Raw genomic sequence first — 15434 nt, forward strand, 5'->3', positions numbered from 1 at the left:
AGAAAAACTATTTTCATGCCTGCAATTAAAAATGTCAATTCTATCGAGAGTTTACAGTGTAAATGCTGTTTAGTTTTGACTTTTGTTGTTCTTGTTGTTATTTTTAAAGAGACATTTTTGGAATATGTTTCTTAATTAAAAAAAATAACAAAACGATCATATTTATTGTTTTTTTCGTCCCTATTTTTGTTTTAATTCAAAGCTGGAAAAAATAAACATATTTAATGGAAATTAATTAGCTGCCATTGACAGCACTAGACGTTTAGTAATTCACTTTTAACTGGGATGGATGACAGCGACTGTCGTTTCCCAGGAAATACGTTATTTTCCAAATTTTGGACTCAAAGGGGTTAACCTCCCATAAAACAACATGATGGGTCACGGGTGGGCTGTTTTGTTGGTAAAACCCTGGAAGAGTATATTCTTTGATATTATGTCTAACAAAATGCCCCAAAATAGAACATACTCGTATATATGTACAAGAATCAAGATTGGGAAACACTGCATTATCCCACCGTGTTGCCTTACTGGCGCATCTTTCTACAAATTTTAGAAAAATGAGAGCCCTTTAAAATAGAATATTTAAAAGCAAAACCTCAAAGAAAAAAAGATTTCGCTGGTGGTAAATAACGAACGTGGCTAAAGTCGACTTTCCATCAGGCACAACGGCAGTCGACTAAGTTCCCTGCCTGTAGTCGGGTCCTGTGCAGCAGCCCGTGTGAGGCTGTCCTGGAGACCCCGCGCTGCCTGCACCTCTATCGTCTCGGGTGAGTTTGTTACAATGTAGCAATTTGACAATTAATCGCAATAACTACTACAAAGCTGCATTTATCCACGCAGCGCGTGGACCGCCGCTTCGTGCACGGTGGTCGGCGTCGACTCGCCACACTGCCGCACGGCCCGCCCAAAACCGGGGGCTCCTTTTTCCCAGCGAATTCCCAAGCATACCCCCCTCCATCCAACAGTATTCCAACATTAACTCATATTTTTCTGCTCGCTGGCAGACATAGGTTTTGGCTGTGTGCTACTTTTAGCGTCTTCCACCTTCTAGCTAATTGCTACTTCTCTGCCCGAGTGGGAGCGTGCAAGCTCGGGCGTTTAAACCGCCTCCGCTGGCGGTTTGTTTTGAATGTCAAAGGCTCCCGAGCTAGCGATACACGTACGAATAGTGTTGGTAGCCTAGCTCGGGCTAACCAGCTAAGGCTAACCAAACGTAACCCGCAAAATGGGATAAGATTCCGGAGTTACAGCTGGGGCTTGTTAGTTTTATTCTTCACGCGGACACTTTGTGTAAGATTTGGGCTTGTTATCGTAAACGTAACGTGACAAAATTAAGCGTTATTGCGCAGACGGCGATGTTGGGGGGATGCGAGTTAGCATGTAGCTAAAAGCGTCTCCCATTCATATACTGCGCACTGGCGCCGCTAAATGCTAATATCCGCCGCCTTTGTAGAGAGGGCAAGTGGGGGTACGTACGGTTTTCGGGGTACTGACTGGGCAGTGTATTGATGTATGTTAATGTGTCGGGGTAGCCCCTTCACAAATCGCAAGGAAAAATCGCGAGGTGCCAAGATTCCGCGCGTTTTCACTTTGTTTTCTTTTAGCTTGCCCTGCAGAAACTAGTGCTGATAACTTGACCAATAATTGGGACAAAGCGGGCAATAACGATGAGAATGATACTGGCTGGATTTTGGATAAACGATTCACTCTTTTAATTTTATAGAAATTTTATGCGTAGTTGGAAAAGTGTTTTTGGACATTTTTGTTTGCATTCTGCAAGGCTCACAGAATCATTGATGGGCTTTTTTTGTTCTTTGCAAAATTCTAAATAGAAATGAATTTGTAGGAGGAAATGTGGAAGATAATTTGGGGCCCATAGTCATTAAGAAAGTATGTTGATTTTTATGATCCAATTTAGGATACATTATTGTTGATTTGAAATATCTCAGTCTTTAAAAATAAATTTTAAGTACATATATAATCATTATGACATGAACTTGTACATGACATTTGACCCTACAACTTGACCTTTGACAATTTCAGGACAGTCCTTGTCCTAGCCACTATGGAAAGGCAAAGCATTATATTGCTGTTTCACATACAAGTAATAAAATATGTAAACAGCAACTTAACATGTGAAAATGAAATCTGCTACTTATTTTTGATTATTTGTTCAAACAAATCCCCAGTATTGAAATCCTCACAAACTAACCTAAACAAACCACAGTGGCTTTTAACTTAGTGGTGGCTCCCCCTGGTTATCATCTTCAAAACAAAAGACTTTGGCCTTGCTACATCCAACTTTCTGTGAGGACAGCTCCAAAACATCCCAGAAAAATGCACGCAGTGTTACAATTACAAAAAGGTGACGTACCCACAGCAAAAAAAATGCTGTCTAGTTTTTTTTTTTACTATTTGCTGGATTTGTAAAGTCCTAAAATCTGCACAAGTTCACGAGTCATCATCATGTTGTGGATTTTGTTGTTGTTGTAGCAAACAGTCGATTTGTTTGTTTCTGTGATAACTGAAGCAATTTCATGTCATGTGAAACAGTTGTCATGGATGATGAAGACGGCAGGTGCCTTCTCGATGTGATTTGGTAAGTTGCCCTGAAGAGTTTCCACTTGAAAGGTCCTTCAAAATTTATTTATTTCTTGTTAATTGAATTGTGCTTGTCGTGCACTGATATGAATTCATCCCTTGTTTGCACCAACAGTGACCCAGAAGCTCTCAATGACTTTCTTCATGGATCTGAAACCCACGTGAGTAGCAAAAAAACGTTTTTTTTTTTCTTAGCTGGCCTGATGAGTAAGGTGCTGGTCGATAGTGTTAAAATGAAGGCAGAAATTACAGTGTGTGCTGGTAAGAAGTCAATTTACATGCAATTTCTTAGCCTCTAGCATCCAGTTAATGCATCGATCATTTAAAAATAAATGTAAACAATGATACATGTCAATGCAGAAAAAATAATGTGGCTGTAATGCAACCACTAATTGTGGTTCTGTTTGATTAAATATAAAAAAAAATATTGAAACACATTAAACGTGTTTTAAAAGCATGTGATAGAAAGTATTAAACATAACTATGTTATGTTTTAGGCTTGTTTTTTTACTTTTTTAATTCAGTCCAACAAAAATCAAAACTGAAATGTTTTTTTTTTTTTATATCTAATTACTTCAGAAAATATTTAATGTTAACTGATCTCTGCCAATTGTAATGGATTGGATGGATGGAACCAATTTGTTAAATGAGTGCCCTGTGAAGGGTTAATGTGTTTAAAGTTTTTCGAGCTCACACTGTTTGCGGTTTGTTTGTTTGTTTTTGAAACTGGGAGAGTTAAAATGCCTACAGTGTCGTGAATCTGCATATAATTGCGAGATCAGCTGAGTGATGCCTCATGCAGATGTAGATGCACCTTGCAGCTCCATCCCTTTTTTTTAACCAACATCACATACACACATGCACGCACACGTACACGTACACTCTTTATTGGCTGTTTCCTTTCTGGATGCTCTGTTTATGGTTTCAGCCTGTCCCTAACCCCTTTCCCCTTTGACTCACCCAAATGAGAAACTAACGCTTCCCAAGTCTACCAAAACCCTGTCGTCGTGCTTTTCTTTCCCTAATCTTTGGCTGACTCCTTACAATCTTGGTTCTCTTTTTCTATGTCCTGTCCTATTCCTTGCCACTGCCTTCCCCTCTTCCCCCCACCCCACACCGCCTCCTCCGATGTTCTGTTTCCCTGTCCTGGTGGCTTTTGCCTGCTGGTATTCTGTCTGTCCTATCCCGGGTGGCCGCGTGTCCGTATAGTTGGACGACCTTTTGGACGGTTCGGGTGATCCCACCAGCTCGTTCTTCTCTGCCAGCGAAGTGAGTAAAACCCCATTCCCCTTCCAATTTGTTTTTTTTTATGTGTGTATGGCATGCATGTTGAAAACCCCACCTCCTACCTCTGCTTGTCCCCCCCACTAACATACACACGGATCTTTGGTAGAGGAGTCGTTCCTCAACTTGGAGGTTGCCGGTTAACAATACTTCAACGTAGAGTCTTGCAAAAAGACACAGTGTTGCTTTATCAAACAAACAATGCAACTCACTACAATGGCAGAAAGCTGGAACAGCTTGTTTTAACCTGGTGGGGGTGGGGTGGGGAGCCTGGCGGCCCACCAGGCTTATAAGCCTCTGGTAGAAACCCTATTCATAGTTTAATGCAACATTTACTCATCTGGCGAATGAATGGCTGAGTGCCCGTCAATAAAATACAGATTTTCTGCAGTCCTGAAACTGTCTTAATAAAACTTTCTAAGATAAAACTTCCTAAGATGTAGAAGAATTCCCTAGATTTGAAATCATGATACATTTCTCGAAAACTTTAGGGCATTTTAAGACAATTATTGCATTATATTTGCCCCAGACTTTGGTAAAGGCATAGGACACTGGCTTAACGTCCTTTATTAGCTAATGCTAGGAAAAACTGTCAAAGCGAACTAAGCGCTGCCATCTTCACACGCCTGAATTCAACTATCTTCTCGTTTACTCCTCGCTTTCAAGGGCCATGTTCCAGAGGTCCGGCCCACAGTCCAGCTCTCGGCCAATGAGGCGGCAGGTCTGCCCAGAGTCAGTGTTGACCTGGACTTCCTGGAGGATGACGACATCCTGGGCGGCTCCCCCGACGGGGAAGGCGGGAGCAACGGCATCGGGACCAACCACGAGCCCTGCGACATCCTGCAGCAGAGCTTGGCTGAGGCCAACATCACCGAGCAGAGTTTACAAGAAGCCAACGCGGAGCTGGACCTGGAGTCTTTTGAGATTCCGGGCCTCCCGCAGGTTGTTCAGACACTACCCGAAGCCAGCCTCTCCGGGGCCGCGGGCGCCGCCGTCGGTGTAGGTATAAGCGTCGGCGGGACGGCGGCCATCTTTCCCGGGTCGGCCCAAAGCGCCGCCGGCGCTCCCCCGAATGCAGCTGCGGACATGCTGGGCTCTGTTCTGGCTCACCAAGGTCTTCAGCTCCAATCGCAAGTCATGAACAAGGCCATCAGCGTTCAACCTTTCATGCAGCCAGTAGGCCTTGGGAACGTGACGCTTCAACCCATTTCGAGTCTTCAAACGCTCCCCAACGGGAGCCAGTCTGGACATTTGGGGATCGGACAGATTCAGGTTGTGGGACAACCCACGGTCATGACGATCAATCAGTCGGGGCAGCCCATCCTCGCCAAAGCCATGGGTGGCTACCAGCTCCATCAGTCTGCGCCGGAGGTCTCGGGGGCCACGACTCAGACGGGGCTCGGCGCGGCGGGAGGTGGACTTCTCATCCAAAGCAACAAAACCACTTTGGCATCTCCAGCTTTAAATGGACCGGCGACAGTTGTCAGCAGTGCAAATAGCGGCGGCGGCGTAACCATGACCGCCTCCGCTGCACGTCTGGGCTTCGGAGGCGCGCCCCTGAGTTCGGGAATGGCACCCCAGACTCAACCCCAAGGCCAAATTATGCACAACGTGATTATCCAGCGCACACCCACGCCCATTCAGCCCAAGCCCCCCCAAGGGGGCGCCCTCCAAACGAAACTCTTCAAGCCGCAACAGCAGCAACCGCAGCCGACGGCGGCGAACCTGCAGACCGAAGCCGCCAAGGCTCTCGGGTTGCAGCAAATTCCCGTTTCTGCCGCTCAGAATGTAACTTTCCTGACGGGGAAACCCGCATCTAACGTCGTCCTCGGCACTCAAGCCGCCACGCAAGGCTCGCAGTTCCAGCAAACGCTCTTCAAGCAACAAGCGGGGCAAGCGGCGGGTAAGCCGCTCAGCGTCCACTTGCTAAACCAATCGGGCAGCATCGTTATTCCCTCTCAGACGGTCCTGCAGGGGCAGAACCACCAGTTCCTCCTTCCGCAGCTGCAAGCGGGTGGTCAAATCTTGACCCAACACCCCGGCGGTCACATCATCACCAGCCAGGGCCCCGGCGGTCAGCTCATCGCCAACCAGATCCTAACAGCCAACCAGAACATCAACTTGGGTCAGGTGTTGACATCCCAGGGACATCCTGGAGCCGCCCACATTCTATCGGGATCCATTCAACTCCAGCCGGGCCAGATGGGCACGCCCACCCTGTTCCAGATGCCGGTCACGTTGCCTCAGACGCAGAACCAGGTGCAGACTCACACCGTCTCGGGGCACGGTCCCACCGTCATCCAGGGCATGCCCATCCAGAACTCCTTGACCATGCTGGGTCAGGTGGAGGGCTTGAGCCCGGCGGTCAGCCTTCAGACGGCCCTGCAAGCTCAGGCAGGTGGAGTCCCCAGCAGCAGCAGCATCGGTAGTACTACTAGCGGTAGTATCAATTGCAGTAGTAGTAGTAGTAGCAGCAGCGGCAGCACTGGGGCGGTAACCATGGCGGCCGCAGTGGCCCAAGGACAGCCGGGAGAGTGCGTCACCGTGCTAGGGACCTCCGCTGACCAGGTCGCCCAGCAGGCCTCAATGATCACCATGCAGCAAGCTCCCGTCGCGTCGTCATCCGCTCCGTCCATACCCACCTCTTCGTCGATAACCGCCGTGGGCTTGGTTCCTCACCAGGCTCAGCACAGTCCGGGACGGCTTCTGTTTACCAACCAGGGTTCCAGCATGATCCTGAGCCAGGAGTCTCTGCAGATGTTCTTGCAGCAGGTCAGTGTCTTCCTCCCCGCCTTCTTTGTCCTGAAACTTTCATTAACGTTGTGACAGAGTGGTAGCGGCTGTGTTGGGAATCACTCCCTTTTCCACTAATACCTTTTATTGCCCTTTTCTTTTCCAAAATGTGTCGTCCAGATATTGGGATTAGTCAATGAGTCGATGGGTTAATCAACAACTATGGTTTACCAGATCATTGTACACTAAATAACATCCTTTTCCCTGTCAAATTGACTTATTATGCTAAACGTTTATTGCTAGTTTGGGTGAGTGTAAGTCTAAAAGGTGCAAATTTGGTCATTTACATTGGCTAGCACCACCAAAAGTTGCTGTTAGCTTGAGCTATTGAGGACTGTTAGAGGGGAAAAAATGAATATAATCTGCAATATCTGTAGTCCTTGACCTAGGACTGACCATCCCCTAATATATTTTTTAGTTTCCGTGTGCATTCTCACCGATAATAGTAAGCCCAGAATAATATACCAACAAATAGCATCAACTTTACATACGAGCCGATTAGTCAACCTTTAAAAAAATACATTATCGCAGCCCACACTTTCTAAAAATGACTATTTAGTGATTAGGATGGAACAAGTGAGTGATTCCGAACACAGCCTTGAACCGACCTCTCTGGCTCAGCATTCTGCTTCTCATCCAACCAACATTCATTCCTTCTCTCCTTTTTGGCCCCCGGAAACGGTAAACTATTTAGCCAGAGAACAGAGGGAGTGATTTCAGCCCCTCTGTGGGCGTCCCGGCGTCCGTAATCGTCAACAGCGCCAGCGTCGCCTCTCCGGCCCAATTAAGTGACCCGTTGGTGGGTCAGAGCCCCCCACTGGTCAAGCAGGTAGACGCGCCATGCTACGTTAAAGTCCCCCCTCCCCACCCCGTCCACCCACTTGCTGCAACCGCCACGCCCCCTTTAGACGTGATGTTCCCTTTAGCTGCCTTGCTCCTTGTAGTCCTTGCTCGAATGTCACTGTATTGTAGCGCGCAACCAGCTAACGCAACCGCTGCTTGTATGTGCTACTAGTAAAATGTCTTTGCTGTGTGTGAACGCATGAGCCAAGGTAGTATAATGACTAGTTAAGAACATTTTTGAGAGGAAGTTTATTTTCAAAGTTTTGTTGGCTTTCTATCCTCCCTGTTATGTAATGCTAAAGAGCGCTAACCTTGTAAAAGCATGAAACGGAAAGTGGCTTGACAAAGAAATGTATCACTAACAAAACTCCAATTCAACCAACGCAGTTGCTTTTATTGTCACTGACTAATCTGTCAATTAAACACAGCTGTGCTGCACCTAAATCAAGGCTACGATCCCTCGCGACCCTCGAGTCAGATTAGGGAAGAACCCGCCATTGAACGAGTCAAAAAGTCACAAAATTCTTCTGACTCCAATCATATCATCACGACTCTTCTCATTTTATAGTCAAACACATGCAGTCATTCATTGGGTTTTCAGGCTTTTACATTTGTCCTGTTTGTTTCTTCGGTCAATTGTCGCGCATGCGTTGTTGAGCTAGCGATTTGAGGCTATTGCTGTTTTATTTGAAAAATGCAATGGAAATGAAGGGACTCACCCGGGCATAATTTATGCAAATCCCGATAGCTTTTGAAATTCTGGTTTTCGTTGAAAACAATTTTACTATTTCACTGAGCACTTCAGAAATTTTCTTTATATTGATGTCATTTCCTTCATTTATTTTACAAGCCAAATAGAATTAGTGATGAATGAGTTGATGGCATCTGCAGGATTAGAAATACATCAAATTCGAAAAAGTCCCACACTAAATTATAACGGAATTTCCAAAGTACATTTCCCATATTTGCTCAAACTTCATGTTGCAAATGTCAACAGCTCAAGTAATTGCTCTGCATTTTAGTTTGCGGTCCGCTTCTTCCGCTTTCTTCACAAATGTTTTTGTATTTGTGTTTAATTGCCATATTCCACGTCCACAGGTACCCTCCAGCGGGCACCAGCAGGCCCTAAAGATCCAAGGCATGTCCCCTTCGCCGGCCTTGAGCGGCCACGTCGCGGCGCCCCCGGTGTCCGACACCCCCCAGCCCTCGCAGTCTCCGCTGACTCTGAGCCAGCAAATCCAGTCGCCGCACCAGCAGCAGTCACGTCCTCCCTCGCAGCCCCAGCCGCCGTCACAAACCCCTTCCCGCTCTTGCACCCCCTCGTCTCACCCGCCGTCCCTCTTCATCGTCCACAACCAAATCGGCGAGTCCCCCTCGCAGCCCCAAGTGGGCCAACCGCAGTCGGCTCCGATCCAAGTGCAGCTCCTGTCACAACCCCGGCCCCCCTCTCAACCGGCGCCCTTCCAGCAGCAAGAGCAGCCCCCCGTGTCCCGGTCGCCCAAGCCCCCACTTGCGCATCCGTTCGCCGTCGCCGCCTCGACGGCGCCCGCCGTGATAAAGGCGCACGGGCCCGTCCACAGCCTGACGGCGGATCAACAGCAGCACTTGGCGCTGTTGGGTTCGCAAATCCAGACGCTGTCGGCCATCGGCCAGCCTTCGTTGCAGCAGAAGCAGTTGTTGGAGAAGCTCCACCAGGTATGTGCTCACTTGGGTCGTATTTACACCTGCACTTTTTTTTGGTCCGGACTCGACCCCAAAAGTTGGCCCCGTGCACTGTTTAAGCCAGGGGTGTCAGACTCGGGTTGGTTCGCGGGCCGGGTTAACGTCAACTCGATTTCATGTGGGCCAGACCATTTTAGATATAATATTTAGATTTTTTTTAAAAAGATTGATTAAAAGCCGTGAATTTTCAGTTTTTTATAATTCTAAAACAATGTTTATTTTAGATTTTTTAATATATTTTTAGATTTTACAAAATTATTTTTGAATTAAAAACACAAAAAAATGGATTAAAAAATTACAATTATTGATTTAAAAAGTGGGAAATCAGGAAATTTAATATACATCTATACTCTTCATTTTAATTTGATCCTAAAACAGAAAGTCGGCACTCATGACCGAAGGCAGACATGTGAAAAGGCAATGGTTATTGTCCCAGCTTTAGTTTTCGAATTCTCACGGTGTTGTGTTTTATATGCTATCAGATCCAGCAAAGCATCCTGCTGCAGGTCAAGCTGCCCATTCAGGCTCAAGCTCCACCTCTCCCAAACAACCAATTTAGCACGCAGCAAGACGTGCCCGTCGACAAAGCGGCCATCACCTCATCGATCGGCGCCGTTCAGCCGAGCCCCGCGCTGCCGCCAGCCCCTGCGCTCATCACGAGCGTCGCCGCAGGTGAGCTTCCGTCGTTCCCTCGCCACGAGACGCCGACGCCCCCGTCGTTTCTCTCTAAGCCTTCTGCCCGCTCTCATTTGCAGCCTCAAGTGACTTACATGCAGTCTCAGGAGTCCAGGGACCAGCCGGAGCCGCGGTGAATAAGAGCATCGCTTCCGTGAGCCTTACTCAGCCTGCACAGGTAAGGTCAATGGTCAGAGGTATCTAAAAATGTTATTTCTTGCCGAATCATTTTTTTTTTTCAGAGGCTTTACTGACCTAAAATAAGTCTTGTTTTTTGAGCCTTCTTAAAACTAATTATTCTCTCCATTAAAAAAAACTGAAATATTGTTTATCTATTGTATTATTATTTTAAATGGGCAAAAACGTTTCCCTTTTTGGTAGTATTTTTCTTTTTTTATATGTATTGTATTTTTTTTTTTTATTAAATAACCTGAAAGAAAATAACTGACTTTTAAAATTTTTTTATTATTATTTCTAATACTTTGAACAACTCAAGGGAATATTTTCAGGTTGATATTTTATTTATTTTAGTTATTTTACTTCTGCCTTTGTTGTCCTCCATGTAGTTAACTTAGGTTCACCGATGAACCCCTTTGGCGCTTACTTATTTTTTCTTTTATGACTGATTCAGCCAAAGCCCGGAGTGATCAACTCCGTCGGAGGGATGACTCTGGGTAAAGGTGGCATGCAGATCCACGTGTTGGGCACCAATGTCACCCAGATGCCTGCTCCACAGCCCCCCGCTCCACTACAACCTCAGGTAGGGGAACTCAAATCTCAATTTAAATAGACACACTTCCCGCAGTAACGCATTGATGGAATCCCAGCATTATTATTATGTCTGTCAGAAGTATTGAAGGAACTTTTGTCCCACATTACAGACAACAGCGAAGATGCCTTTCAGTGCAGAGCCAAGCAAAGAAGCCAGGTTTGTCCTCCAAACAAACACCATTGCCCATCATTGTCTTTTTTTTTCTGGAGAAACATCCAATCCCCTCTGCAGGTTCCTGGAGCAGCTACGCAAACATCAAGGCTCAGTGCTCCACCCCAACTACAGCGCTTCTTTCTACTCTTTCGAGGACACGTTGCACCGATTACTGCCTTACCATCTCTACCAGGGAACTGCCAACTCATCTCAAGATTATCAGAAAGGTAACCCGAGACGGCCAACCTCCACGCAAGTGTCCATTTCTCATCTGGCAACTCTGTTTGTACGCAGTGGACGACGAATTTGAGAGCGTCTCCTGCCAGCTGCTGAGGAGAACGCAAGCCATGCTTGATAAATATCGATACCTGCTCTTTTCCGAATCCAAGGTGAGTCCCGAGAATTGACCCCGCCGTCTCTGACCCCGTCTTGAGTCCACGTCTGAACCCGCAGCAGAGACTCGGGCCCTCGGCAGAGATGGTGATGATCGACCGCATGTTCATCCAAGAGGAAAAACTCGCGTTGAGTCAGGACAGGATTTTGGCTAAGGAGAGACCAGGTAAGGGTAATGCGCCATTCAGTCCTACCCTGATAAAAGCCACTTTTGTACATAGCTTGACAAAAGGTAAGCAGTAAAAGTATTTTTTTCCTGTTTTTTTATGTAAAGAACAAACAATATTGCGCAACAGCTAGTGAAACAAATTTTTGGATGTAGAAATTATCTTTTCACATATTTTCATATATTGCTACACAACGAACAATCGCCGCCATAAAAGGAATCCGACGACAATCGCTGTCAATGGCAGCCGATGGGTTAATACTTTATGAACAAATAAATACATTTTTAAATACTCGATGCGCTAACTGCCGTTCGCTGTGTGATTGCAGAGGAGTTTGTCGCCAACGCTCGTCACCTGGAGAGTTTGGCGTCTTCCCAACATAAGTCCCCCCCGCCTCAGCCCGGCGTCGCAAGCACGGGAGTCGCCCCGGCCGCCGCGCCGCCGGTGGAACCCGAACCCGCCGTTCCGTCGCACGTCGCGCCGAAGCCCCCTCCCGTTCGCACCCCATCCCCGACTCCCGTCGCCCCCACGCCGGTCGCCCCACCGCCCTCCGCCGCCTTTCCGACAAAACTGGTCATCAAGCAGGGCGGCGGCGGCGCCTCGGTGTCGTGGTCCAGCAGCTGCGCCCCTCCTCCACCGGGGGGTACCGAAGCGCTCAACGCGAACCCGGTTTTCACGCGTGCGACGGAGACGGCCTCGTCGTTGTTCTCTTCTTCCTCCTCCTCCTCAAACTCTAAAATGGACGACGACGACGACGCGCTGCCGCAGAGGGTCAGCAAGCCCCCCATCAAAACCTACGAGGCTCGGAGGAGGATCGGCCTGAAGCTGAAGATCAAGCAGGACCAAACGGGTTTCGGTAAGGTGGTCCACAACACGGCTTTGGACCCCGTGCACGCCTCTCAGCCCAACAAACCCGAAGCCTCGCCCGTGTCGGCGGCGCCCGTCGAGGCGGTCCGAACACAGACGACGGTGGCGCCGGCGCCCGCCCAGTCCTCCTCGTCCTCGGCGCAAGTGAACGGCACTCTAGAACACCGCAACCCGGCCCCCGCCAACCCCGCCCCCTCGCAGACCACCTGCCGCCTCCCCCTCCGGAAGACTTACCGCGAAAACGTCAGCCCCCGGGTCCGGCCGGGCGTGCCCGGGGGCGGCGGGGACGGCGACTCGGCGCCCTACACGGCCCCGGCGCTGGAGAGGACGGTCATAGCCAGCGTCAAGGTGGAAAAGCGGGGCCGGGACCGCGACCCCGCGGACGAGGCCTTCAACCGCGCCGTCAAGGGGTCGAAGGGAAGCGGGGACGACGGCTCGGAGAGGGACGACTTCCCCAAGTACAAGCGGGCCGGCGGGAAAACCAAACAGCGGCCAGCGGGGACTTTCCGCATGGACCAGCACGCCCCGGGGCCGCCTTCGCCGGACGTGCCCTCGCTCGCCGCCAAGCGCTGCAAATCGGACTCGCCCGACATGGACAACGCCAGCTTCTCGAGCGGCAGCCCCCCCGACGACTCCCTCAACCAGCATTTGCAATGCGCCATCGACAGCATCCTCAACCTGCAGCAGGAGCCGGCGCCCCGCGGGCACCAGCACAAGGGCGGCAACGGGCGGACGCGACCGAGACCCTCGGCGGCGCCGCCACCCGCGTCGTCTTCCTCCGCCTCGTCCGCCGCCTCCTCGCTGGCCCAGCGCGCTCAAGTCGGCGGGCGGGGCCACAACGGCAGCCTAGCGCCGCGGACTCAGAGTAGATAACGTCCCCCCCGACCCCCTGGCCCCGCCGGACTCGCAGGGGCAGGGGGGGCGCCCGAGGGAATAGCGAGAGGAACGACGACGACTCTGCCAAGTCTGTCAGCGGTGGTGTTTTTGTCCTCTTCCTCCTGCGTTGTCACGTGACCCCGCCCCCACCCCTTAAACTCCGCCCCACATTCCTTTGGGGTCTTCCTAAAGCAGTGTTTCGCAACCACGGTTGAGCCGAGGCACATATTTTACATACACGGCACACTAGCGAACAAATTACCACAAAGGTGTCTCTGCACTATTTCGAATTGACTCTAAACTTAAAAGTTGAACTTTGAACTTCTCTTAAGGCTCGAGCATCCAAATGTTTCGCTCATTGGCTGCCGTTGACGGCAATCAAAGTACAAATTGTTTAAGGGGGCACTGCAGCAAAAACTAAGAATTAAAAATTTAAAAAAATGATATTAAACCACATATAGGCATTGTGCTCAGCAATACAATGTTGGGCCTTTTAATATATTGTGGTTACCACGGTAACCAGAAAACCACCTAAATGCCTACTTTGCTTGTAAATTATGGTACACATTTTTAGACACAGGGATGTCCCAAACCACATATTTTTGCACTTGAGTCCAAGTCACCTCATTTTGAGAAGTCCTGAGCCCAGGAAAACAAACTTAAAAATATTTAATAAAAACAGTTTACTGAAACAGTGATTTAAGCAATGTTTATAATATATCATTATTTACTCATCAGTTGTGCAGCCAAAAAGGGTGGCAACGGAATCATATTTAAATATTCTGTCTTTAAAAGGACAACTAAGATCAATTTATATTTCTTTTAAAGTAATGAAACATTGGAATTTCTACTTATTGCTAAATTTTCCGAGCATATCGAAAGAACACTCAATTTTACATGGTGCAAAGAACTCAAGCACTTAATTCATTTTCTAAAACTGAACATTGAACTTAAGAACCTATGATGTGAAAATTAGCTAGCTCACTAGCTAAATGTTCAATTGGAAGAATAAACAATTTGTGTTGTGAGTGCCCCATTTAACTGAAAATAACTAAAACCCAAAATTTGCAACAAAAAGTAATTATTAAACTGGCATAATTACTAAACAAAAGCACTGAACAGTGAAGACAAAAGGCTAAACTTCGAATTTAGCTAGCTAGCTAAACTGTCAATTAGAAGTAAAAGTACATATAATTTGATGAAGTGCCCCCTTAAACTTGAAATCACAATTGGCTCTAAACCTTTACCAAAATTCTTAAACAATGGTATATAAAAACCTGCTTTAATCATTATTTATACTTTATTATTTTTGGCTCAAGCTACAGATCATTGGAAAAAGAACCCAAACTGTCAACATGTAGCAAAGTTAGCTAGCTAGCTAGCTGTCAATTTGAAGTAAATACAAAAATTGGAAAGAAAAATATATGTTTTTGGCATCATGTTCCCATTAAGTAGAAAGACCCTCCCAGTCAAAATGGATTGGACACCAATACCCTTAGTGGCAGCTAAATGTTTAATTGGAACTATTTCACGTTTTTAAGCAGTTATAAATAAGTAGGTTCTCCAGGCCGTGAATGATTTGGGCCAGCAGGGGGCAGGCCAACCTCACTCACTCGCTCAGTCACTCATTGGTCATCTTTCAACGCCACGCCTTCCTTTTAATGTTTTTCTTTTTCCAAGGTAAACTTGGCAGACAAAAAAGTCCACCTGAAATGCAGCACAAGCGGGCGGCAAGTGGGGAATACAAACAAGGAAAAAAAGGAACAATAATAATGTACAAAAAAAGAGCGCAAGAGAATTTGAAGTATAGTATTACAGATTAATTTTGTATTGTATTTATTGTGTATAAGGATACTTTTTAAAAAGATATGTACATTTAGTAAAAGTGTAAATTAAACCTTGCTTCTTATATGAATTGTGGGGGGTTATTTCTTTTTTAGATGGGTGACAGTTTAGTGGTATTTTTGAAAAATTACTTTTTGGGGGGGGATTGCTTTTGGGAATATAATGACATTTTGGAATCGGGATATTTGTATTAGGAAGTTTTCTGCTAAAAGTAAAAAAAAATATCCACAATAGTTTTGAAATGATGGGGTGAAAAAGTTAATGAATGTTTTTTTATTTTTTTAATGGATTGGATGTCCACTACTATTCATGTCAAGACCGACTTTTTATAAGCCACGCAATACGTTTTAGATCCTGACTAACACTGAAAAAAGTTGAATTTGCCTCCACAGTAGCAAGTTGTCATGTGAAGACCTCGTGTGTCACATTTAAAAGGGAAGAGA

At 47.1% G+C, this 15434-nt stretch overlaps 1 protein-coding gene across 4 annotated transcripts; it reads left to right on the forward strand.

Annotated features, from left to right (window-relative positions):
• The first annotated feature begins 629 nt into the window (after positions 1-629).
• bicra (BRD4 interacting chromatin remodeling complex associated protein) lies at positions 630-15061 on the forward strand. Of its 4 annotated transcripts, none has more exons than XM_077611500.1 (15): positions 630-767; positions 2554-2599; positions 2717-2762; positions 3811-3870; positions 4552-6657; positions 7373-7507; positions 8620-9216; positions 9726-9915; positions 9999-10096; positions 10550-10678; positions 10800-10846; positions 10922-11070; positions 11138-11232; positions 11297-11402; positions 11732-15061. In XM_077611500.1, the coding sequence occupies exons 2-15, from the start codon at positions 2559-2561 to the stop codon at positions 13141-13143; spliced, it is 5211 nt and encodes a 1736-aa protein (XP_077467626.1). In that variant the 5' UTR covers positions 630-767; positions 2554-2558; the 3' UTR covers positions 13144-15061. The 4 variants fall into 4 exon arrangements, with proteins under 4 accessions (XP_077467626.1, XP_077467628.1, XP_077467625.1 ...); XM_077611499.1 differs by lacking the exon at positions 630-767 and adding an exon at positions 2242-2365; XM_077611502.1 differs by lacking the exon at positions 3811-3870 and having other exon boundaries at positions 631-767.
• Positions 15062-15434: the final 373 nt, after the last annotated feature.

This window comes from Stigmatopora argus, chromosome 10 (genome assembly GCF_051989625.1).
Source record: "Stigmatopora argus isolate UIUO_Sarg chromosome 10, RoL_Sarg_1.0, whole genome shotgun sequence".
Taxonomy (NCBI): domain Eukaryota; kingdom Metazoa; phylum Chordata; class Actinopteri; order Syngnathiformes; family Syngnathidae; genus Stigmatopora; species Stigmatopora argus.

What these genes read in the sequence shown, in the direction of transcription:
- bicra (XM_077611499.1), top strand. Translation starts at nt 2,338, where the DNA reads ATGCACGCAGTGTTACAATTACAAAAAG. An exon ending in GCCCCCCACTGGTCAAGCAG is followed by an intron (nt 7,508 to 8,619) that starts GTAGACGCGCCA and finishes CCACGTCCACAG; the next exon opens with GTACCCTCCAGCGGGCACCA. An exon ending in CCGCTCCACTACAACCTCAG is followed by an intron (nt 10,679 to 10,799) that starts GTAGGGGAACTC and finishes CCCACATTACAG; the next exon opens with ACAACAGCGAAGATGCCTTT.